The sequence below is a fragment of the Polyodon spathula genome, chromosome 1 (assembly GCF_017654505.1).
Source record: "Polyodon spathula isolate WHYD16114869_AA chromosome 1, ASM1765450v1, whole genome shotgun sequence".
In the NCBI taxonomy this organism is placed as follows: domain Eukaryota; kingdom Metazoa; phylum Chordata; class Actinopteri; order Acipenseriformes; family Polyodontidae; genus Polyodon; species Polyodon spathula.
This window is the reverse complement of record NC_054534.1, coordinates 94,068,715-94,092,491: the sequence shown is the minus strand read 5'-3', so window position 1 is coordinate 94,092,491 and position 23,777 is coordinate 94,068,715. Positions and strand designations below refer to the sequence as shown.

Sequence of the window (23,777 nt, the reverse complement as noted above, 5' to 3'; positions counted from 1 at the left end):
GGTGTAGACTTTCTATAGGCAGTGTGTGTGTGTGTGTGTGTATATATATATATATATATATATATATATATATATATATATATATATATATATATATATATATATATATATATATGCACACACACACACACATACACACACACACACAAAATATATATATGGTATTGTTTTAAATAAATATGTTTTACCCAAGGAATCCAGATATTTTACAAACAACTGAACAAACACTGTCATAAAGATCACATTTGTTCAGATTATCGGGTGTTACAAACAAGATCTTTTAAAATTCAATGAATGAGGCTGCCTTTCCTTAAAATCAAATGTGTTGTTGTTTAACTCATTTATTTTTGAAAAAAAAAAAAAAGAAATGTTTTTAGCAATTTATTAACTATTATTAAATTTTATACTGGACTTTTCACTTGTATGAAGGAGGTGATTTTCCTTAAGTATGTTCACTTTTTTTTAAGCCATCACAAAAATTCCCAAGTCATGGCGTCAGGCAGAACTGTGAGATCTTCCCAAGTCTACACTAACCGCACAAGTGCTATACCAACCAAACAGTCCGGTTCAACCCCAATGCTTCTTTGACTCCTACAGTAGTGTTCAACTAGGATATGTACAGTGCTAGAAAAGTCTTCCATTCTCCAGCTGTTTGTTGCACACATTATCTGATGTGTATGTAAAAATGTGTATTTATAATATGTATAGTTGCGGTCCTACATTTCTCTTCAATGTTAACAAGGATATATACTTTCCCACATATGTTTCTAAACCTTGTAACACCAAAGAGTACAGCGCTAACTTTATACCCACAGAGTACAGTATGCTGTCAGAACAGCCCACAAGGCTGCCCGAGGCTGCCAGGGCTATTGCTCCCACGGATTCTTTACTGTGACGGCTGCGCAGCTGTGTTTTCAGGCTTGGAATCCTGGCTATTGGAGGGCTTGCTGTTCCAGGGGATGTTGTTGCCCAGTGCTGGAGAGTTGTTGAAGTCTTCCTCGTCGTCGATGCCATTTGCTGCGTCGTACTGCGTGTTCTCCAGCCGCGTGATGAGTCGCTCATCTTCGTCCCCAAACTCTCCTCCCATCAGCGTCGGCTCGCCCACCACCATTACATCCTGCAAACAGACAGACAGAGCAGGATGTGAATTCAGAGCTCTAATGAACTCCTTGGCTTTCAGAATGTTTAAATATCCATTCTCACAATTTCACTGTGTTTGAAGTGCAAGCAGTAGATAATAATACCTGATAACTAGTGTATTTATGTGCATTTATGAAGCAAGACAGTACATTTGTGTTCAAACCTCTCAACGACATATATGATACCAATAAAACTGGACAACTTCCATAACATCACCATATTCTGTAAAGGGTGTTTAGTTAAAAATGGCACTTTATATTTGTAACCTTTACGTGATGTTTGCAACTATGCTGAATGTTGTGTCTGTCGGTCACAGGTAGCATACAGAAGCAAGTGGAGACAACAAAGATGAAAAGTCACAGTGTCTTATGATTTCTCTAGGATCGGAACAAAGCCTCAAGCTATCTCAAAGCCAATTAGAGACAGCTGCTGTAGAATTCAATATTGGACAAACAGAAACCTGAATCACACTGAATCACAGCAAATATTATAAAAAGGGAGGGATGAAAGAAAAACACTGAAATTCCTGTTTTGTGCACAATGAGTGCAAAGCACAATCTTCACATTTGAATTCATGCCTTACATTTTTTTTTTCAATTATCATAGAATAACCATGATAATCAAGATGGCCTAATGTCATTATACATTCTATGGTCAATTTACTCAATTTGGGTTTGCTAATGACTAGGCCAATACCGTAATTTTTAAATATATAGTGCACTGTTTTTCTACTTTTTAGAAGAATCTTTTTTGATAATATGCAAGAGGTTCATGTTATACCAGGGAAGTCAAGGCAGCTCAGTCATTGGCATTATACATACGGTGGGTGGTATATTTAATTAAAAATAAACACGCACGCACGCACATATGGGTCTAGATTCTTCTGATCCAGTATTGAGTTGTTACATTTCTACCTGTCTGTGACTACAGTAGGTTGGGGCAGTAGAGTTGGAAAGTCCCATTGTCACATGGTTTGAATGGAATGAGGGCATTCGTTCACAGCTAGGCAGTTATAATTCTCCAGACAAGCCAAAAGTTAAAACCTGACAAAATCAGACACAGGGAACCCAGAATCAATCTCAACGATTGCAATAATAAAAGACAAGGTGAGGGAGGAAAAAAGAGATTCGATTTTTTGTATTTAAGCTGATGTAGTACAATGGGTAATGGGTAAAATATGACACTTGTAAATTTCAAGCATTCGTCAACTTCAAGAAACTGGTTTTACTGCTGGTAACTGTCTTCAGGTTCAATCTGTTTCAGCAACATTTTATTAAGTAAACAAGCACATGTGTTGGCAGTGCCCCAGAAAAAAAAAAAAAGCTCACTGTGGCCTCAGTCCTCTATTGTGTTGCACAATGCAGACACAGGTTATAGACTGGGATTCACTTCACTGATTAATCAATTCTCCACACACTCTGCACTGGGAGAAATGCAGAACAAGTTTGTTTATCAAAGACGGCAGATCCTTCTCCCTGTTAGCAAGCCAACAAATCCCCCAGCCACCGCCAATATACTTGACGTTCTGCTATTTAATTATGGTAATTCATTTAGGTAAAGTTTTCACTATATAACAATACACATAATGATTTGATAATTTGCATAGCTAATTAAGTCATTAGCAAAAGCCTGCTGATTGCCAAGAAGGCCTGAGTTTGCCATCTGTTATTGCATAGTGCCTGTCACCTACCCCAGTGTGGAAAAACTCTGAGACAATATGTGCAGAAAATATAGCAGTCTGTCCAGCAGGTGTTAAAAGCAAGTAAGATTGAGAGTACTAATTACAACTAATTGATAATACGTTCAACTCATCTCATTAACAGCAGTATGTGAGAAAACAAGTATTGTACTTGGGTTTGCATTGAATACATCATTAAATACATTAAATACATCACTAAGTACATCTGCATGCAGCAGCAACCACTTTACAAAACTGCCTGTAAACTGAAGTCACTGCGTTAAAGGGATTAACTCTTTGTGGTCCTATGTTGAACCAGGTCAGACATTACAATTTTCCCTTTTCAGTCCAATGTCGGACTATGTCCGTCACCATCAAAAAGACATAAAGCACAGGTCTCTAGTCGTTTTTTCTCTGGAAAAAGACGAGAAAACTTTTCAATTGCCGAGTGAGACTGACAGGAGCCGTATGAAGCCAAAAAAAAAGGCATATCTTATAGCCCCATGCACTACACAGATAACACGGACATAAACAAAGGAGATAGCTGCTTCTGCATCCAGTGCTCAAATAATATCACAGACATTTGCAGAGCTTTTTGAGATGCTCTTTATAGTAATAAAATAATGACTTGGATCGCATTATTGAGGAGTTTGGTGATAAAACGAGTGATCAGGAGAGGATTTATCAGTATGCACGTCAATAAAGAGGTATGTGAAAAAATACAGCGAAGAAGGGGTGGGGCTTGACTGGAGAGAGAGTAATGAGTGTCCTTTTGCGATTCAATGCCTTTTAAACTCGTTTTACTCTGAAAAATAAAAATAATTAAACAGCACGTGTGGAAATAAATTGGACCTGAATAACGCTGAATAAATGGAATGGAAAGGGTTAAGGAAGAAAAAGTTAGAGGGCAAATATGCAAGGTCAAGTGCGAAGAAATGACAGTTTGCCTATAACAGCAGCAGCCCCTAGAGGGCACTGTTTAACATGCATTGCAGGTATTTTCCGCCACCCCTCCCATCCACTCTCTGTTGTTATTGCAATCACATAACAAAAGTACAACTCTCCTGACAAGACCAGAAGATGTATAACATATGTAGTGAGCGTGTTACTGTCTGCAATCATGACATATGTAGCAAGGGTGTTACTGTCTTCTGACCAATGTCAGCAGAAAAAAGGGATGTGTAATGCGTTGTTACTTTATAAATGAGATGACACAGAAGTAATGCTGGGATCTGACTGACCCACAAGACATTCTACATGTTTACATTGCATTTGAAATTTACTAACTATAACCACATGAAGTGGTGCTCATCTTGTTTTAAAGAGCGACTCACTGCTTTGAACATATACAGCATACAACCATTCAATATCTTTTCTTATCTTCTGCCTGTAATAACCAGAGCATGATGATGTTAATGTGTCTCTTTAAACTGGATTCAGCTAACAAAATAACTCCAGAAATCTGACCTGTCATGAACAAAACAAGACAAACCCCCCAACCCCCCAAAAAGAACCAAAACGGTAATGCACTTAGTGAACTAAATCTGTTTGTAAGCTTTATTCAGAGCTCCAGATCTGCTCTATGTTTGAAGAAGACTTTAAATAAAACAAATACTCGGCTCCACAACAATTGATATGTAGGCATTTGAAATGTTCTGCACCAAGCTAAGCAGGTGATCAGGAACAAAGTCAATGCTGAAAAAAATAAGCTTGTAGTCAACATTCTGCCATTATCGGAGGATTAGCCCAGAAGAGAAAAAGGATGCTTACAGGTACCTGACTGGACAGGCTGAAGTTGCTGACAGGGCTCTTCTTCTTGCTGTTGCTGTTGTTATTTCCAAGGCTGCTGTTGGAGGCGCTGCTTGCCGAGTTCTTCCGTTTTCTCCTCTTTGTTGTCGTCTGTCTTGAGGGTTCTGCTGTTTTATAAAACAAAAGAATAAATGCGTAACTATATACAAATAAGAATGAGATGAGCAGTTGCACATGCGGCAGTTACACAAGTACATTGCCTCAAGTACATTGTTGACCTTTAAATGTGCAAATAAAAAAGTGTTACCCACTGGATCAGTCCCAAAATGTTATTATCATAGAATGAGCGGGGGGCAGGGCTTCTATTTCATCCTTTAAAAAAGTATCTAGTCTTAAATGTTTTTTAAAAATAATCTTAGAAACACAGCTTGTTGAAACGTTTTTTTTTTTTTTTCAGGTATCTATAAAAACAGACTGTTCACAAATCGCTCCTCCCGTGACCTTTCGGCGCTCAAAGACTCAAAGTAACTTACTCAGCTCCTGGTCTAAAACGTGAGAGTAGGCCTCAAAGGGCAACGACTCTCTGTTCGTTGATAATGTGAGACAACAGGGTAAACACCTCCTTTCAGCTCGATTAATAAACTATTCAAATCAATGTTGTGAGTTTAACAATGTTTGAATGTATTATTGCGAATTTGTAACTCACTGGCTGCCAGGCAGGTTTAGAAAAACTATTTACCTAATACAAGAGGACGACAGGACAAAAAGCTTATGAAGAGTTGTTTATTTGTCGACATTCCATCACTGAATATGGTCACTGTTAAATCAAACTAATGTCATTATATTTCTATTATAAGATGAAAAAGTACCTTTTTTGTGATTTGTTGTGAAAATTTCCGTTTTGAAGTTCTGTGGGTGTCCTGCTGAAATCGGAGCCAGAGGGATGTTTATTTATTAAATAATGATTTTCAATAAAAGTTTTAAAACATAACAGATTTGCATAATGAAAATCGATAGAAAAATGAAGATGACATACAACTTTTTTTTAAATGCAGTTATTTATAGAATTTTATGGTTCATGCCAATTAAACTAGGTTTCCTAACATGAAGGATCGACAGCTGAAACGGTTGGAGATGATCTCCTATTTATTTCACCAGTTGGAGAAAAAACTAAAATGTATTCCTGATAAACATTTAGGGTGTAAATTGAGAAAGTTGCATCACTGTTTATTCCTGTATAAAAAAAAAAAATGTAATTTATCATTTAACTTTTTTTATGTAAGGAATAGTGAAACTTATTTGTGAAAAGTTGAATTATTATTATCATTAGTATTCATTTAAATGTGTTTACACGGGTCTTGCATTTAGAAGTGTGCACATTTCTGTACTTTAAAAACCCCAAGAAAAAATTAAGCTTTTAATTGTTCCTTTGAACCTAGAGGGTGATGACTCCACTGCATACTGTGCAGAGGTTTGTGCAATTTGATTATTTTAGATTGTTGTACATACCATAATGCTCTATCCTATGCTTGAAATTGTACCTTTGGCATTCCACTATTTTTAATACAGGCTTGTGTGTTTAGACTTCAAAAAGACGCAAACACCTTGAGAAATCGGGCCTACTGGGTCTGGACAGCAGCACAAAATATCTCTGACACCAGCTGTGCTTTTCATAAATAAAAACTTTCCAAACTTTTTTCCTCAGTTGTTTAAACCTGCTTGTGAATGTTCTATTCGTGGAACAGCATTTATTTTATGTACAATATGCGTATGTACTGCAAAGCTTCTTATCTCCCCTGTTACTCTGGGAGACGAGAAGCTGGAAAGCTGGAACTCTGTCTATTTAATATCTAGTGCTGATGATTTTTATCAAAGGACCAAGATTATTATTTTTTATTTACATGTACATGTGTATAGAGACAAAACAATCGTGCAAAATGCTCAGATGCATACCATGCACTATTTATGATAAATGTTCTTTTAGTAACAATTCACAACACTCTACATTAATTTGTACAAGTGCAAGTAAAACACAGCGATTTCACAAAGATTCCAAAATACCTGGTGGCGCCACCATTCTTTGCCATTTCTGGAAAAGGCAAGTTTTCAGGCAGTCTCTTGGGCCTAGGTTGTAGGTTTTGTGCCTAGACATCAGTTCCTGCATTGGTTCCAATATTACACACAACTGAAAAAAATAAATAAATATAAACACATCAATACAATGAAATAGTACGTAGAAGACACATACTATTTTGAAAACTACATGATTTTTCCAAAATTTGAAGTCACAATTCACTTCCAAAGAAATACTCTGACAATTAAAACAGCAAATATATAATAGCAATGTGCAGCATTTATAAAGCTATTTAAAATGTTGTAATGCCATTAGTATCTCTTATTAAGAGAAACAGGCCATTAAACAGACAGTAAAGTGTACAATTTACAAAATAATAAAAAGTTTGGTTATTGAAGTTATTTACGCTACAGTAGTCCCTCTCCAATACAAACAACGTATGTCACCCTAAAACAACCAGTTAAGTTTGATGCTAGGTCAGTGGTCAAAACGGTTGTCATACTGACCAAATACATGACGGAAATAAATGGAAGAACAGACACAAGTAGCTACTAAATCCCTAAAATCAAGGCCATGATAAAAGAGGCACTATAAACTCCTACTCTACAGAGTTTAACCTGAGATCGAATGCTGGGAAAGGGAAACACTGCTGGACTCCAGTGGATCGAAACGCAAGATGTAGACCACAATAATTAAAATTCTGAATTTGAAGTCTTTAATTGCTTTTTGCAAAGAAAATAAGGGTTTGACTCATACCAACAGAAAAGAAAAGTAGCTGGCAGGCTATGTGTTTAGTACAGTATCATAACTTGTCAATACAGAACCATGATCTATATAATAACACTATGTAACACAATTTTTGTTCCTGGGTAGTAAGTGTTATTTCCTAATTGCTTATGCCTCAAAAGTATAGAAAATGGCAATTATTCCCCACAAACTTTGCTTTTGTGACCAGGACAGTGATATTTAAAAATATCACTATTTCCAATGGGAAAACGGGTAAATTTGTTGTGTAAATGTGTAAATTTGTTACACTGTGTAATTGATTATTTACATATTGTACACATTACTAAAGTACAAAGAAGTGCGCTAGGTATTTATTTGATTTCACTACTATACTGTATGTGCCTACTCTACAGATTTCTATTTTTACAGAATGTAATATGTTCAGAGAAGACATTCATGTTATTTCAGTGCAATGATTTATAAATTTAAAATAAATTGAGCACTATAAACCCGTGCGTGTGTGAGATTGGACTAAACTTGAATAATCCCTGTACTGTAACGCTGGCTTTTTCAGTACAGCGTCCATAAACCTCCAGGATTTCACAAGGAATGATCACATTTCATTGAATTTTCAGCAACAAACAATTCATGCCGGTCCACGGAAGCACATTTTCTGAGAGTTACATACAGCACACTAAGAACATGAGTAAAGAAAGGATCACAATACAGTATGTGGGAAATTCCTACTCTGGGTGTTAAAAAATCCAAACCTATCAGTTGGCAAAGGGCTGAGATAATATTAGGAAATGTCTTGGAAGCTCCAGCCACGTTGAGGTCCTTGAACAAGCCACTTTGAATTTTGTGCAAATTAAAAGGTGCACTACTGGACATAATCCCATGTTTCAATATGGTTAATTTTTAGAAGTAGCTTTGTGATTGTCATTTTAAAATCAGCTTTTTACTACAATGATAACTCTGGCCAATAACATTTAAAATTTGAAACTGCTGCAATTAAATGTCTATAACGAATTTCCTTTAAAGGTTTAATCTGTTTTATCTGGTCTACCTTGCATGTTTACTTTTTTTAAATAAAAAGAGATTGTGCACTGCTTACTGTCATTTAAGAGACTGTGCACTGCTTACTATCATTTAAGAGACTGTGCACTGTTTACTATCATTTAAGAGACTGTGCACTGTTTACTATCATTTAAGAGACTGTGCACTGTTTACTATCAATTAACCAGATTGTGCACTGTTTACTATCATTTAAGAGACTGTGCACTGTTTACTATCATTTAAGAGATTGTGCACTGTTTACTATCAATTAACCAGATTGTGCACTGTTTACTATCATTTAAGAGACTGTGCACTGTTTACTATCAATTAACCAGATTGTGCACTGTTTACTATCATTTAAGAGACTGTGCACTGTTTACTATCATTTAAGAGACTGTGCACTGTTTACTATCATTTAAGAGACTGTGCACTGTTTACTATCATTTAAGAGATTGTGCACTGTTTACTATCATTTAAGAGACTGTGCACTGTTTACTATCATTTAAGAGACTGTGCACTGTTTACTATCATTTAAGAGACTGTGCACTGTTTACTAAACAGTGACCTTCAGTTTACTGGTGGTGGATTTCACATAAACAGAAAAATGTACAGGTGGCAGCATTAGGCACATTCCACCAGCAGACAGCTAAACTCAATTTCCTGCTTGCACATTGTACATGTATTATTTCAATACTACCATGTCTAGGCAGGATGGTGCAACCCCAATGTTTTTTTTTTTTTTTTTTTTTTTAAGGAATTGTGCAAAATGGTAATCTTAATCCGCACCATGAAAGCAAAAACTGGATTTAAATGCATTGCAGAGGAAGAATTTCACCAGTTGGCACTCTCTAAAATTCAGAGATACCAAGGATCGGATGGTTATGTAAATTTAATTTCTCCCTCAGACCTCAAAGGGGATGGTTCCACCAGTGCAGGACTGAGGCACAGTTGCATGCAGTGTGGAGAAGATCACATAGCCACTGTTTGTACTATGAGAAAAATGATAAAGGCAGAGACTTCAATCACAAGTCACACGCTAAAATAACAAGCAAGCAATTCCCTTTTTTAAATATGTATGATTCTGTATCAAAATTCTACATATTACATGACATACAAAATTGTTTCTCATGCAATAAGATATATTAAAATCAGGTCAACTGAACAACACTTGACCTTACCAGCCAGTAAACTCCAGAAAGGATTTTTTGTTGTTGTATTAAAGCAGCCACAAATGTGAATTCCTTTGGTTGCCAGGTAAATCAGGTTTCACAATACACATGTGTCTAGAATCACACCATTCATGTCATTACCTGCATTTTTTAAATTTAAAGCCAACCCTAAGTATCTAATGCAAGCAAATAGCAGAACACTCATTAGTTTGGAAAAACAAAGGAAAATGCAGTGGAGCAGGCAGTGTAGTCACTTTACTGGACGTGCACACAGACAAGCAGTAACAGTGAGATTTATTCAGAAATTTTTGCTGCACACAAGACTTTCCAACATATTTCTGACTCCCTCTCTTTGTGAGGATGCTGTTTCTGAGATGTGCTTCGTGACTCATGCATAAGCCTGTATTTTTCACAGAACACAGTCTATTTTTAGACTCAATTGTAGGAAGCCTGCAGCATTAATAAACGTAAGAGGCAAACAGAGATCCACTGTATCGTAATGTGCCAGCCAAAAAGCTAGTTTGGCTTTTAGCCAGAAAACGGCCACTATAGTTCAGAGCATTGAGAAGAGAGGGAAAAAATACCATGGCGTATACTGGCAATAATTAATAGAATACACACCTACAGAAAATTATATATCCCTAAAACCCATTTCAAATTCAAGGCTGCATCTTCACAGAATGTATCAATTTTACAGGAATAAAAAAAAAAGTACTTAAAAACCAAACACATTCTTTAAGGTCATTACAAGCGTACTGTCCCATAGGGTAGGTGTCCCTGCTGGTAAACTACAATATAAACAAATTGCACTCTCAAAACGAACTGCTTACTAGGAAGGCTGAGTGCATTAACCACTGAACTGGGGAAGACTAAGAAAAGACTGTTCAATATTGAACATTACCGTGGAACACTGCATTCAATACCAGATCATAGACATAGTTATAGTGCAGAAGCAACAGCTATACAAAATCACTCCCATAAAAGGGTTAATTTAAATGTCTATCATCCAGAAACCAAAAAGCAACGTGACCTTGTGGTGTGAAAATTACATCCCATGCAATTTATGTACTAACCTCTGAGCTGTTTGTTCATGTGTTTGTTTAGCCTGTGTGACTTAAAAAGGGATTATACCAATGTAATAAGAAGTTTGAAGTTTATTTTCTATAATGTTTAAAATTAAGAAATACACTTATATAGTCTGGATGCTTCTCTTCCTCTTTCAGCCTTCATCACACATCTTGTTATTGCTAAGTGAAGAGGGTCTAAGGTAGACCGGAAATGTCCATATATAGTCATGCTTTGAAATAACTACAAGAAGCCTACGTGACAAGACAGAGATTGTCATGGTGCCAGGAGGAACAAAACTGCTTGCTGAAGCTATAATAAATTAATTATAAGTAGTTATGATATTTGTTATATGTGTTGTTATTGTATATTATAATAAGCCACTCTGATGTTGCTACTGCTATGATTGTTTAGGGTTTCCATGCTCAAGTTTAAATGCTATTATGGGTTATAAGATTTAGGTATAATATAATAATAATGTGTTATTAACGGTAGTTGTTTGTGAAGATACATCCTCTTTCTTTTTGAAAGACAAGTGGTCCTTATAAGGAATGGAAAAGGACTGACATTTAGCTAGACAGAGGAAGTTCTATTTTATAGCAACCGCAAGCTGCTTCCGTGGCATTTCACAGAAATGTCACCGACTTACTTTTATTTTAGGGGGCTTGCAATTTAAATAAGTTGTTATGATTGGTCTCATCTTAATCTTCTAAGTTGTTGCTATCCGCTAATATTAAGTTAAGCTTCTGTGATTGACTCGCAATAACTGTAGGTTATAAGGTATATATTGTGCTTACTGGCTCTGCGTAGGGCAGAACATTGCTCGGTTTCCTAACACCAGTGTGTGTTGAGATTGTTCTCGGGTTTGCAAACTATTAAACTTATTTCATCAAGCCTGTCTGTTCTACTGAGTCTCTGTCTCACGGAGGTTTAAAATATAAACTTCCACCACAACCTTAACAAGGTAGTCATTGGATAGTTACATTTTGCTCAATAACATTGAAAATATAAAGTCTGGAGTGCTTGTGTTGCATCCTGCCAATATCTCCCATTTGTGATTTGGAACTGAAATCTGTCATTCTGAAGGGTACACATGTGCTTCTTTGAACGAATTTTGCTTTAGCATTAATGCTTAAGTGCTAAGCACACCTTGTATAGTAGTGAAAGGGTATTTCATGACTTGGAGTGGAATGCAGAAAACACAGCAAATCCAAATTAACCACCAAACGATGAAGTCCCACTGATCATTTAAACACCTGCTGAATGCATTTTTTTGCTTATCGTATGATCAGCCTTAAATCTAAATGGGAGCTCTGCTACAGTTCAGTGGAGCCAAAGTGCTGCAGTGACATGTCATTAAATAACGCCTCCACAGTGCTAACTTTCACTTCATCAGTGAATCTTTATAAGAGATACGCATTTAATATAAAAGAAAAAGGTACAAATTGCATAGCCAATGTCATTATAGTCATTATGTGTAATAAAAAGTACAGGATGAGCAAATGAAGACTCATTATGTTATCAGACTGCATATCTAAATACTGCCAACTAAATGGCTGACTTCATACCCCTGTAGCCCTACTACTAATACAGTAACTTACTTTAAGTATTATGAGGACATAACAGCACTCCTCAGGTGTGGTACCCCTGCCCATTGTCACAGCCATATGTGCAATTACATCAGCGTAATGAATACCTTGCAGTGGCTCACTGTAGTAGAGTACAGCCAAGCCTGTGTGAACCTGCTATACACACCTTCATTTTGAATAACGAAGTCTGTCACTAAAGGTTACGGCTATCCTGCACTGCTGATGATGCCAGTGGTCCAGAGGCCCCCAGCCTCAAAGACTATGTTTGCAAGGAATCAAACATCCAGTTACAATAAGACTCTATAGCCTAGGCTAGGATTAGTCGTTAAGCTTTAAAATGGTCATGGTGATCCTTTATGTATTCTTGCTAGCTTCTAAGGCTAGGTGTTATGTGTGTAGGAGCTAAGTTGTACTATGAAATCATTTTAGTTTCATCTTGTCATTACCGGCTTTAGACTGAAACTTTGTTAAGCATATAGGACTGTACAAAAAAATCATCATCATCATTTGTTATGTACATACTGTCCCTCATATGACATATTTAGTTTCACAATGGTACCCAATATGCATTTTCTGGTAGGAGCAGAACAAGTACTAATTTGACAGAGTCACTTACTAAAAGTAGAAAATAGTCAAACTGGTTGACTAGTCTCCACAGAAAATATTAATAATTCATGAATTTGATAATGTCTGGTGCTCTATTTGTGAATATACAGTTTCCTAACACAATATTTTAAAAACAGCTTAGAATTTATGTAATTTATTCATGTTCTAAAATGTAATTTATATATGAATGGACTGCAGTCACAACTGTACTTCAGTCCATCTAAATAATCATGTACCAGGAGATAGTCGACTACCAGTTACTGAGGTGGCTCTCACTTTTCTCTTTGACTATTTGATGCTTACCCAACACACTCCTTTTGTATATAAACACTATACAATGGGCCTCTAACTCTTTAAGGGTAGTTGGAGATTGAAAGCTGCAGAAAGCAGCCATTGTTTTTCAAACCTTTTTGTGAGGCCTCAGTAATTTGTGCACTCTCTGAGAGTCTTCTCTCATCAGAGTTAGTCCTATTTGTATTTTTTCAGTGAAACTGGCTGGCAAAAGGGAGAAGCAGCTTTAATATAATACAAAAAACAAGTTTGGGACTCCATTTGCATAATTCATTAAGTCAGTCATGTGAACCCTTTTACAAAAGTGTGTACTGCATACCACAGTTGTTTTTAATTTTTCATAACACTGGGCAGCTTTCACAACGGTCTCAAAATCACTCAATGCAATTAAACAGATTGTTCTGAATAATATCCTAACACCATTTATACCAGAGAATTATGACAGATTCCTGCAGCAAACCTTACTAATGCACATAGCTATGAGTGTTATTAAAAGTGCGCTTCAGACAGCCCCTGTGTTTCGGAGAGAATCCACTAATGAGAAGAAAATCTACACATATCAGCCTATTCCCTGGTGCCCCTGTCTTCAGAGGCCAGGAACACGATGACAAACAATGCTGCTTACTTTCCTCACACATCTGAGATTATAGAGTTAAACAGGTCTTTTACGATGAATGCTCAGCAAACATTTAAAATACAGAAACAACTGCTTGCCCCCAAGCATTCCTGTAAAACAATCCAGGCGCTTTAAATTCCCATGAATACTATACCAATCCGGTTTTGACTCAACAAAAAAGGCAGTCTGACATCAGTCTTGATTTATGTACTGTTCTGGGTATCATTTACAATTGGATTAATAACAGCCATGTCAGTGTTAACAATATGGACACACATTGTACGAGTGTCTGATTAGGAGGTTCAAGAAAAAAGCTTGCAAATCTGGGTCAAAGAAAAATGCATGCATAGAGAGGATGCCTCAAAAACAAGTCTCTCTTCACATTCTGTTTTGTAAAGTAACTTGTTATAAGGATTGAGTTGGAAATAATAATACGTCCATACATTTAGACAAGACTGAGGCATTCAGTAATGTAGAGCTGATATTCTTTTATTTTTTTATTTGATATAAATTTAGAGTGACCAATTATTAGTTTATTTGTTTTTGCCCCAATTTACAATGTCAATTATGTTTTGTTTTTTCTCCTCACTGATGCGAGTCCCCATACAGCACAGACGTTCTGAGGGCGCGTGAGCGTCCTCCAATCTCACAAGCCAGAATCACTTTTATGCCGAGCAATCCAGAGCACAAGTGGGCGGGCTACCGATCCTGGAAGACAGAGATCAGCCCTGCTTCTTATCCACTCTCAATATGCTCAGTGTCTGGCCAGTAGGGCCCGCTGTTGCATGATGAGGAGATTAAGTCCCTGCCTGTTTCCCATCCCCCATCCTCGGAGTGTCAACGCAAATGTGACGCCCCCCTCGGGGTCCCCAGCATAGTTCGGCCTCTTTGCACAGCCTGGATGGGAACTGGCACCGTCCAAGCTGTGTTACTCATCCTGTGCTCCCCGAAAGGGACCCTCGAAAGAGCTGATATTCTTGACTACTTCTTTCTGTATTTACTTGTTTACAATTATTTCCAATTTTTTTTTAGAGCGATGTGCAGTAGAGAACAGAGTATTAAAATGCACATCGATGATGTGTTTGTAATTACACAATACTATTAATAATAATTGTAGGTTGTGCTGCACAGGTACTGCAGACTGCTTGCTTAAAGACTTCTAACAGTCTCTGCTCTTTCGTAACAATACTGTAGTGTGGAAAAAGTCACTTTTGAACACCTTTGTGACTAAAAAAAAAAAAAGAAACACCCTAGATCATTATTAAACCAGGAAGCTGTTCCCAAGCTGATTTCACTGCTCAACACTCAACCTGTCCTCTGAAAATAATTTTGTCTGTGCTGCTGTGGTGCTGTTTAAACAAGCACACAACCTATACAACTAATGGGACAAATGAAAGCATGCAGAAAGCCACTGCGGGTGGGGCATTTATATTCCGTTTTACCACACTCAGATCACATGCTTACTAAGAGTTATTTTCAATGCTTGGTAACTTACATCAAGTAAATCTCAGCTAATAAAGCTGAAACATAAACACGCTTAATTAGAACTCTAAGGTAAAACGTATGAGAAAATCAGTCAAACAGACAAACTTCTTGCTTCAGAAGCAGCACTCAAGTTCAGAAGATGGTTCAGCACTACTTACCCTGAGGTAGTTGAGGGTGAAGTTGGTCAGACCCATTCGAGTGATGTTTTTAGACAGCTGCTCCAGCACTTGAGGGTCCTGTGCCTGCAATGTTTTAAAAACAGAAAACAATGTCATTAAACTATGCTCTACTCGTCATTATAAATTCAACGAAAAACAAAAACTAAAATATATCAAAGAAGCCAGGAATGCGTCATATATAGGACACGTGTGAGTAATTCCAGCTGATCACAGCCGCAAAACAAAACAAAACAAAAGTGCCATAACATTTACCTAAACATGAAAAAAATGCTTTTTAAACAGCTTATTAAAAGTGTAATATTAAAAGATGGCAACAGCCAACTCTGTCAAAATAAACCATGTTAAATAAAGAAGCCATGGTATGCCCAGTACATTTTTTCATATCGATTGTTTTTGCAGAATGACACCAAAATTGAGGAATTGCACCGATTTCAAAATTGAATGAAGAATTTAAAGGCACAGTTCTTTAATAAGTTCTGCGTGTGAATTAACCATGTCACAGATGTTTGTTAATAATCTGGGTTGATAGTTTAATAATAGCTAATCATACTGTCGCCTGTACTGAGTCTAGACTGTGTTGGCTGTAGGACTACATTACAGATGTGAATTTCCACAGCTCTTACAAGCAATTGATGTTTTTGTAATGAAAACTAAGCTGCTTTCATCCAATGATAAAGGGTTATAGCAAGGTTAAATTCCAGCTCCTGCTTTACTCCAAATTACAACCACAGCTTTTCTAACTGCAGTTATAAATAAAATAAAAAAAAAACATTATTTGCAGCCAAAGGTAAGCTCCTCAGGGGGTTACTTTAGAAAATGTACATTTCCGTTCCTAAAAATCATCATCTTGTTAATGAACAGCATACAGCCCAGTGAATTCCTAAAACCTCTCTGGCACACTCTGCTGGAAAAGAAGAGTATTGGGTTTACACTTCAAGCTGCAGCATAGGATAACCGCAGTAGATATTGACTTTCCTCAAGTTACTGCAAGTGTAAATAACCTTGTAGAGAAACCTACCTTTAAAAGAGAAAACTATTACAATAAGCTACAGTACAGGATGGAAAAGTGCACTATACAGTATACATCTGCTTTAAATAAAAACGTTTCTTGCTTTTGGCACAAAACACCAATATTGGGTAGAAAAACAAAGAAATAACTGTCACAGGAGACCACACCCTGACAAGAAGTAGGAACTGAATGCTGTTCTTCTGGATGTCTGTACCTACAGAATGTGTGACACAAATTCCAGGATTCAACACTCAGTCGTTTCCAACGTATAGTGACAGATGGCCAAGTCGATACCAAGCAGTATACTGTATATAGCGTATTTTTGTAATCCTGTCCTGGCTGTTGTAGATACAGTGTGCTTATAAATGTAGGTCTCTATTGTAAAGCATTTCTATAACTCTCTCTAGCTCTCTTTAATTCTCTAGACAATGTTTTTTTAAATAACCGTGAGCCCTTTTCTTCAATACTAGATCTACTGAAGGATACATTGTTGCAGTGACAACACTCCTAATACAAGCCTCAAGAAAACAAAAGTGTTACTATTACTACAAATAAAACACACACAAACACACAAACACACACACACATATATATATATATATATATATATATATATATATATATATATATATATATATATATATATATATATATATATATAACATTTAACACTAACAAGCAGTACTAAATGTAAAAAGGGTCCATTATGGGCTTGAATGGTTTATTAAGATTTGTTTGACTTTTCATTACTCCCTTGTGGTCAAAGAGAATATATCACATTCATACATCATACATCCAAAATACAAACTATTTGGTGGACAAGCATGGAGCAGAGATCATTCTTAGGCATTACCAGAAATCGTGAAATCATTTAGAGATATTCAAAATAACTTCATTTGGAGATATCTCAAAATAACTTCCTGTTCATTTAGAGACATCTCAGAATAACTTAATTTAGAAATAGCTCAGAAAAACTTCATTTAACGATTTGAGACCTTTATTTAATTTTTAGATATCTCAAAACGAAATTAAGATATCTTCAAAAGGGTTTATTTACAGATCACATATTCATTTAAAGTAGGGCTGTTCCGATTAACAGATTAATCAGACCAATTAATCAACTAAAGAGTTGAGTTGATCACAGATTATTATTATTATTTCTTTACAATTTCATTGTAAAACGATTGTTGATCGTATATGTATTTGGAACTGGAATATTTAACTATGTTGATTTAAATGTGTCCACAAAGTTGTGCATTGTAACCAGAGCTGTGGTGAACACTGTGGTAAAATCCAGCATGGCGTACTTATCCTGAGCAACATAATAAACTGTTCATTTAGGTATTAACCTTGGAGTGTTTTTTGTTTTCGTTTTTGTGCATTGCTAATAATGTTGTTGTTTAATGGTGTGCCAAAAAAAAGTGTCCTGTTATATTTTCCACTAAAGAAAAGGACTATGAACTAGATGACTCTGGAATAAATGGTTGTCTGTGGTCTGAATGTTACAATACCCATTCTGTTCATTGCTTGGGTAGCATGAGCAAGCTACAGGCAGATCTGTTCACCTCTTTCTGTTGAAGTGACAGCATGTTCTCAGTATATTCCAATGAAGACATGAATAATACAAAAAAGATTCTAAGGATTTCTGTGATATTATTAAGTTATAATTGCAAAGATTTAACTTAACCATTCATTTAATATATATATACAGTCGCCACTGCTTAGAAGTGGTGTGTTTATGTCAATATGATTCACCTGCAGTAAGCAATGGACAGTATAAGCTCCCACACAATAGCCTGACATTCAAAATGTCCCCCAATCATCAGTACAGTAAAGAAATCAAACACCCCTGTATGAGGTGAAAAATATTTATTAAGACACGCATTACAACAATAATAAAAAAAAAAAAGTATTAAAACCTATGAATAAAAATGAAGTGCAAAAAAGTAATGCAAGTGCAGAAATGTACAGTACAGGTAGGCTACATTACTGCAAATTGTTTCCAGCGAAGAACTCTGTGATACGCATCTGGATGATCTTTTTTCCCCCCAAGTACGGTGTTCAAAGCGCAGCACACGCATAAGTAGCCACTCAGAAAAATGTCCCCAGTCATCCAGGTGGTTTTGTTTGCATGGTAAACCACAGGCAGATGGCAAACTCCTCTAAAACAACGAGGGCTTTTCGATTTGTCAATCACGTTTCACTGCCATACATCTGTAACCCAGCCGCCACTCATGGTTGTTCGTTGCCCCTTTAAAACAACCCAGCACACAGAACATTTAGTTTTTAAGTGCTGACACGCTAATTTTAATAAATCAAAGAATTAAAACAAAAATTAAAACAAAACCTAACTCCGTTTTGGAGTACTGACTAGACATGTCAGAAACCTCTCTAAAACAGGACAGCTAAGCTGTTTACCTGTTAAAACAAAACACCATACAAAACAAAAACACACAGTTTTGTTCAAATAACACAACAAGGCTTTCACAGTAGTCTTATTACTACAATTGAGCAGACTTATCAATCGGGCTCTCCACACAGCAGCCCTGAGCAGACTGACTGCTTTCTTTAAATACCCTGCACCTGGCTCTAATTTACAATATTATCCAGGTGCAGGTAATTATTAAACAATAAAATAATAATCAAACAATTAAACAATACAAGTTTTTAGGCAGGGAGGATATTCCCCCTCCCTGCTGTGTTACACATAGTACAGCAAAACAGGACTGAAATGATTTCTATTTCTCATTCCAACCATGCTTGCTGTTGTAGTCAGTGCAATTTGTTTTCAAACTGTAAACCTGACACTACGTACAGGAATTAAAAGCCATGGTACAGTACAGGGGTAATCGCTCAGTAACGAGGTGCAAACAGCTGAATGATTGATCTACCAAGCTTTTACTACAGTAGTTGCCTTTTTTATTGAAATCTATGTGAATGGCAAGGTAACAAGGTGAAAACAGCTGACTGGTGGATTATTAAGAGTGATTACTACAGTATAAGCAGTGTGTTTGTTATTTAAACCTATGTGAATGGCACATAAGATCCAAATGGCACTCTGTCTGTCTGTCTGTCTCTTTGTCTGTGTATATATAAAAACAAGTAGCTTCCAAGTTAAAGTGGGAGAAAGCAGTAACTATAGAATTCTGGGTAATTTTGATATTATGGGTATAGAATTATGGGTAATCACTATTCGAGGTACAGTTACACTGCATTGATGAGCCCCAAACAGAGGCGAAACATGTATGCAGTTGCAGTACTTTTAAAATCTGTGAATGTAGAAGCCTTTTGCTCACTTTTACGTGATTTGATTGGCTCTTGTAATGCTGAAATTTGCATATGCTGATACACACAGTGCCTTGCAAAAGTATTCAGACCCCTGACCAATTCTCTCATATTACCGAATTACAAATGGTACACTGAAATTTCGATCTGTTTGATATTTTATTTTTAAACACTGAAACTCAGAATCAATTATTGTAAGGTGACATTGGTTTTATGTTGGGAAATATTTAAAAAAATAAATAAAAACTGAAATATCTTGCTTGCATAAGTATTCAACCCATGCTGTGGAAGCTCCCAGTTTGCACCGATGAAAGAAATTGCCCTAACGAGGACATAATTACCTTACCATTGGCCTCCACCTGTGAACCATTAAAGTTGCTGTCACATTTTCTGGATAAAAACCCCACTGTTGAAGGATCATTGGTAAGGCTGTGAATCTGAAGGAAAATGAAGACCAAAGAGCATTCTACAGAAATTAGAGATAAAGTAATACAAATGCATAGATTAGGGAAAGGGTACAAAATAATATCCAACTGTTTGGTTTTATGTTGGGAAATATTTTTAAGATAAATAAAAAACTGAAATATCTTGCTTGCATAAGTATTCAACCCCCACACATTAATATTTGGTAGAGCCACCTTTCGCTGCAATAACAGCTTTAAGTCTTTTGGGGTAAGTATGTACCAGCTTTGCACGCAGTGTCGGAGTGATTTTGGCCCATTCTTCTTGGCAGATTTGCTTCAGGTTGGTTGGACAACGCTTGTGGACCGGAATTTTCAAATAGTGCCACAGATTCTCAGTGGGATTGAGATCAGGACTTTGACTGGGCCACTGTAGGACATTCACCTTTTTGTTCTTGAGCCACTCCAATGTTGCTTTGGCCTTGTGCTTGGGATCATTGTCCTGCTGAAAGGTGAATTTCCTCCCAAGCTTCAGTTTTTTAGCAGGCTGAAGCAGATTCTCTTGCAGTATTTTCCTGTATTTTGCTCCATCCATTCTTCCTTCAATTGTGACAAGATGCCCAGTCCCTGCTGATGAGAAGCATCCCCACAGCATGATGTTGCCACCACCATACTTCACTGTAGGGATGGCGTGTCTTGAGGCATGGGCAGTGTTATGTTTGCGACACACATAGCGCTTTGAGTTTTGGCCAAAAAGCTCTATCTTGGTCTCATCTGACCAAAAAACCTTTTCCTACATTGCAGCTGGGTCACTCTCAAGCTTTCTGGCAAACTCCAGATGTGCTTTCAGATGGTACTTTTTGAGTAACGGCTTCTTTCTTGCCACCCTCCCATACAGGCCAGTGTTATGCAGAGCTCTTGATGTGGTTGACTGGTGCACCATTACTCCACTCCCAGCCACTGAACTCTGTAGCACCTTCAAAGTGATTGTTGATCTCTCTGTGGCTTCTCTCACAAGTCTCCTTCTTGTTTGAGCGCTGAGTTTTGAGGGACGGCCTTTTCTTGGCAGTGCCTGGGTGGTGTGATGCAGCTTCCACTTCCTGATTATTGATCTAACTGTGCTCACTGGGATATCCAAACACTTGGATATTATTTTGTACCCTTTCCCTAATCTATGCATTTATATTACTTTATCTCTAACTTCTGTAGAATGCTCTTTGGTCTTCATTTTCCTTCAGATTCACAGCCTTACCAATGATCCTTCAACAGTGGGGTTTTTATCCAGAAAATGTGACAGCAACTTTAATGGTTCACAGGTGGAGGCCAATGGTAAGGTAACTGTGTCCTCGTTAGGGCAATTTCTTTCATCAGTGCAAACTGGGAGCTTCCACAGCACAGGGGTTGAATACTTATGCAAGCAAGATATTTCAGTTTTTTATTTTTCTTAAAAATATTTCCCAACATCACCTTACAATAATTGATTCTGACGCACCCTTTCCAGCAACGGAACGTTCCACTACTACACATTCCCTTGTTGATAGGATTTATTTATTTATTTATTTTTTACACCATCAGCCTTAATCCACTGATGAAACAGCTTTATATCAAAATTGCAGGCATCATTCGTGATATAAACCGGGTTTCACATTTGCCTATGACAGCACATTACCAGTGTGAGAAAATAAACAACAACAAATAAGAAAACTAAGTGAATTCAATATAACAAATAATAATAAATCTGTATATAGCGCCGTTCGTAGTGGTCCACCATCACAAAGAGCTTTACAAAATATGAGACTAGGGTGCGTGAACTATGCATCAGCTGCAGAGTCATTTACAAAAACGTCTCACCCGAAAGATGGAGCACAAGGAGGTTAAGTGACCTGCTCTGGGTCACACAATGAATCAGGGGCTGAGCTGGGATTTGAAACAGGTACCTCCTGGTTACAAGCCTGTTTCCTTAATCACTGGACCACACAGCCTCTACAATACTGTACATTTAGTTGTTCTTTATATTTAAACAAATACAAATGCATTTTGTATCCAACTGGAACAAAACAGTTTGTATCATTATCTAAAAAATGCATGAACTGTCGACTGATAAGAGCCATCAATTAGCCGTTACATTTTGTGTGTGTGTGTGTGTGTGTGTGTGTGTGTGTGTGTGTGTGTGTGTGTGTGTGTGTGTGTGTGTGTGTGTAAAACTGTTAAAATCCGGTGACGTTGGTGTTTTGTAACTGAACTCTATCCCCTTAAGACCGCCCGCAGCATTTGACAGGCTGCACAAAATGTCAGTTTATCAGTCAAGATGGTGATTGGCTGTTAATATCATGTGGTTATTTTGTAATGCCCGGCCACTGAACATTTGACAAGATGCACAAAACGAATAAGCCGGTTTGTGAGATGATATTAAGAGATATAATTTCTCAAAGAACCTATGGTGCATGGTGAGTGTTTTTTCAAAAATTGTGAAGCAGGAAGTGAGTTTTATGAAGCACTTACCCACAGAAGAAGAAAAAAATAATCACTTAAAATTAAAAATACCATAATCCACTCACTGATAACACACTGACCCGACCCAACCCGAGCCCGAACTATAATATACAAACTACACCATGATATCGACATTTATGCCCGTTTTAGATGTGAGCATATTTTGAAGATCACTGATTAACTCCAAAGTAACATTTCCTCCATGTCTCCAGGTTTGCCTTGCTTTAATGTACCAATCTTTTTTCAAAACCTGGTAGGGGATTCGATACAGGTGCACAAATCAAAAGTCTGCAGAATAGTCTCTTTCATTCGTAAACTGTTGGAGAAGTATGTATACTTCCCCACTGATACCAAAAGATTGGACGAAACTCGTCAGAAGTTTTTTCAGATCGCTGGTTTTCCTGATGTTGTTGGCTGCATAGATGGGATGCATATAAAAATAAAAACACCTTCTGTGCATGAAAAGAAAGCACCTTCCGGGCTCCCAGAATACTTAAATAGAAAGTGGTCCTGATCCAAACATGACAGCTTTATTCTGAAGCATTCAAATCTGTGGCATGAATTTGAAGTATGTCGATTTAAAGGAAAATTACTCAGAGATTCAGGTTATTCATTAAGTGGTTAATGGTCCCTTTTCTCAACAAATCCACATAAACAATTTCTGCAATTAACAACACAGACTCAGACCAGTACTACTATAAGCTTCATACAATAGGTGTAATGTGAATGCAATTTCATTTACTGAAATGTACAACTCGTTATAAAAAACACGTCTACATACTGTAATGTAGGTACCAGTATAATCAATAACCTTTGATTATGCAGTATTTTAAACAGTTTCCAGTTGTACATATTTTATTTAGCATTATTATTATTATTATTATTATTATTATTATTATTATTATTATTAGTAGTAGTAGTAGTAGTAGTAGTAGTATATAATAATAATAATAATAATAATAATAATAATAATAATAATAATAATAATAATAATAATAATGTAGAACACTGAGGGGAGAGGTAAGCTCTTCATTACAGTGTTATCTATGAGAAAGGGAAAAGTCTGTAGTGCCGGTATCCTGACTCAAAATACACTGATTTAATTTGAATAATTTGAATAAATTAATCTTTAATACAAAACAATCCAAACTAAGTGATATGCGTAT

General features: G+C 36.7%; 1 protein-coding gene across 9 annotated transcripts in view; it reads right to left on the bottom strand.

The window, feature by feature from the left end:
* Window positions 1-353: 353 nt before the first annotated feature.
* LOC121324438 (LIM domain-binding protein 2) overlaps window positions 354-23,777 on the bottom strand; it is a 132,555-nt gene continuing 109,131 nt past the window's right edge. For 2 of the 9 annotated variants that reach the window (XM_041266369.1, XM_041266314.1), the window contains 5 exons: window positions 15,403-15,486; window positions 6,629-6,752; window positions 5,437-5,490; window positions 4,589-4,734; window positions 354-1,117 (listed from right to left, as the gene is read on the bottom strand). In XM_041266369.1, coding sequence (XP_041122303.1) covers window positions 887-1,117; window positions 4,589-4,734; window positions 5,437-5,490; window positions 6,629-6,752; window positions 15,403-15,486 — 639 coding nt within the window. In that variant the 3' untranslated portion in view covers window positions 354-886. The remainder of the gene's footprint in view (window positions 1,118-4,588; window positions 4,735-5,436; window positions 5,491-6,628; window positions 6,753-15,402; window positions 15,487-23,777) is intronic. The other 7 variants (XM_041266350.1, XM_041266333.1, XM_041266324.1 and 4 more) reach the window with 7 other exon arrangements.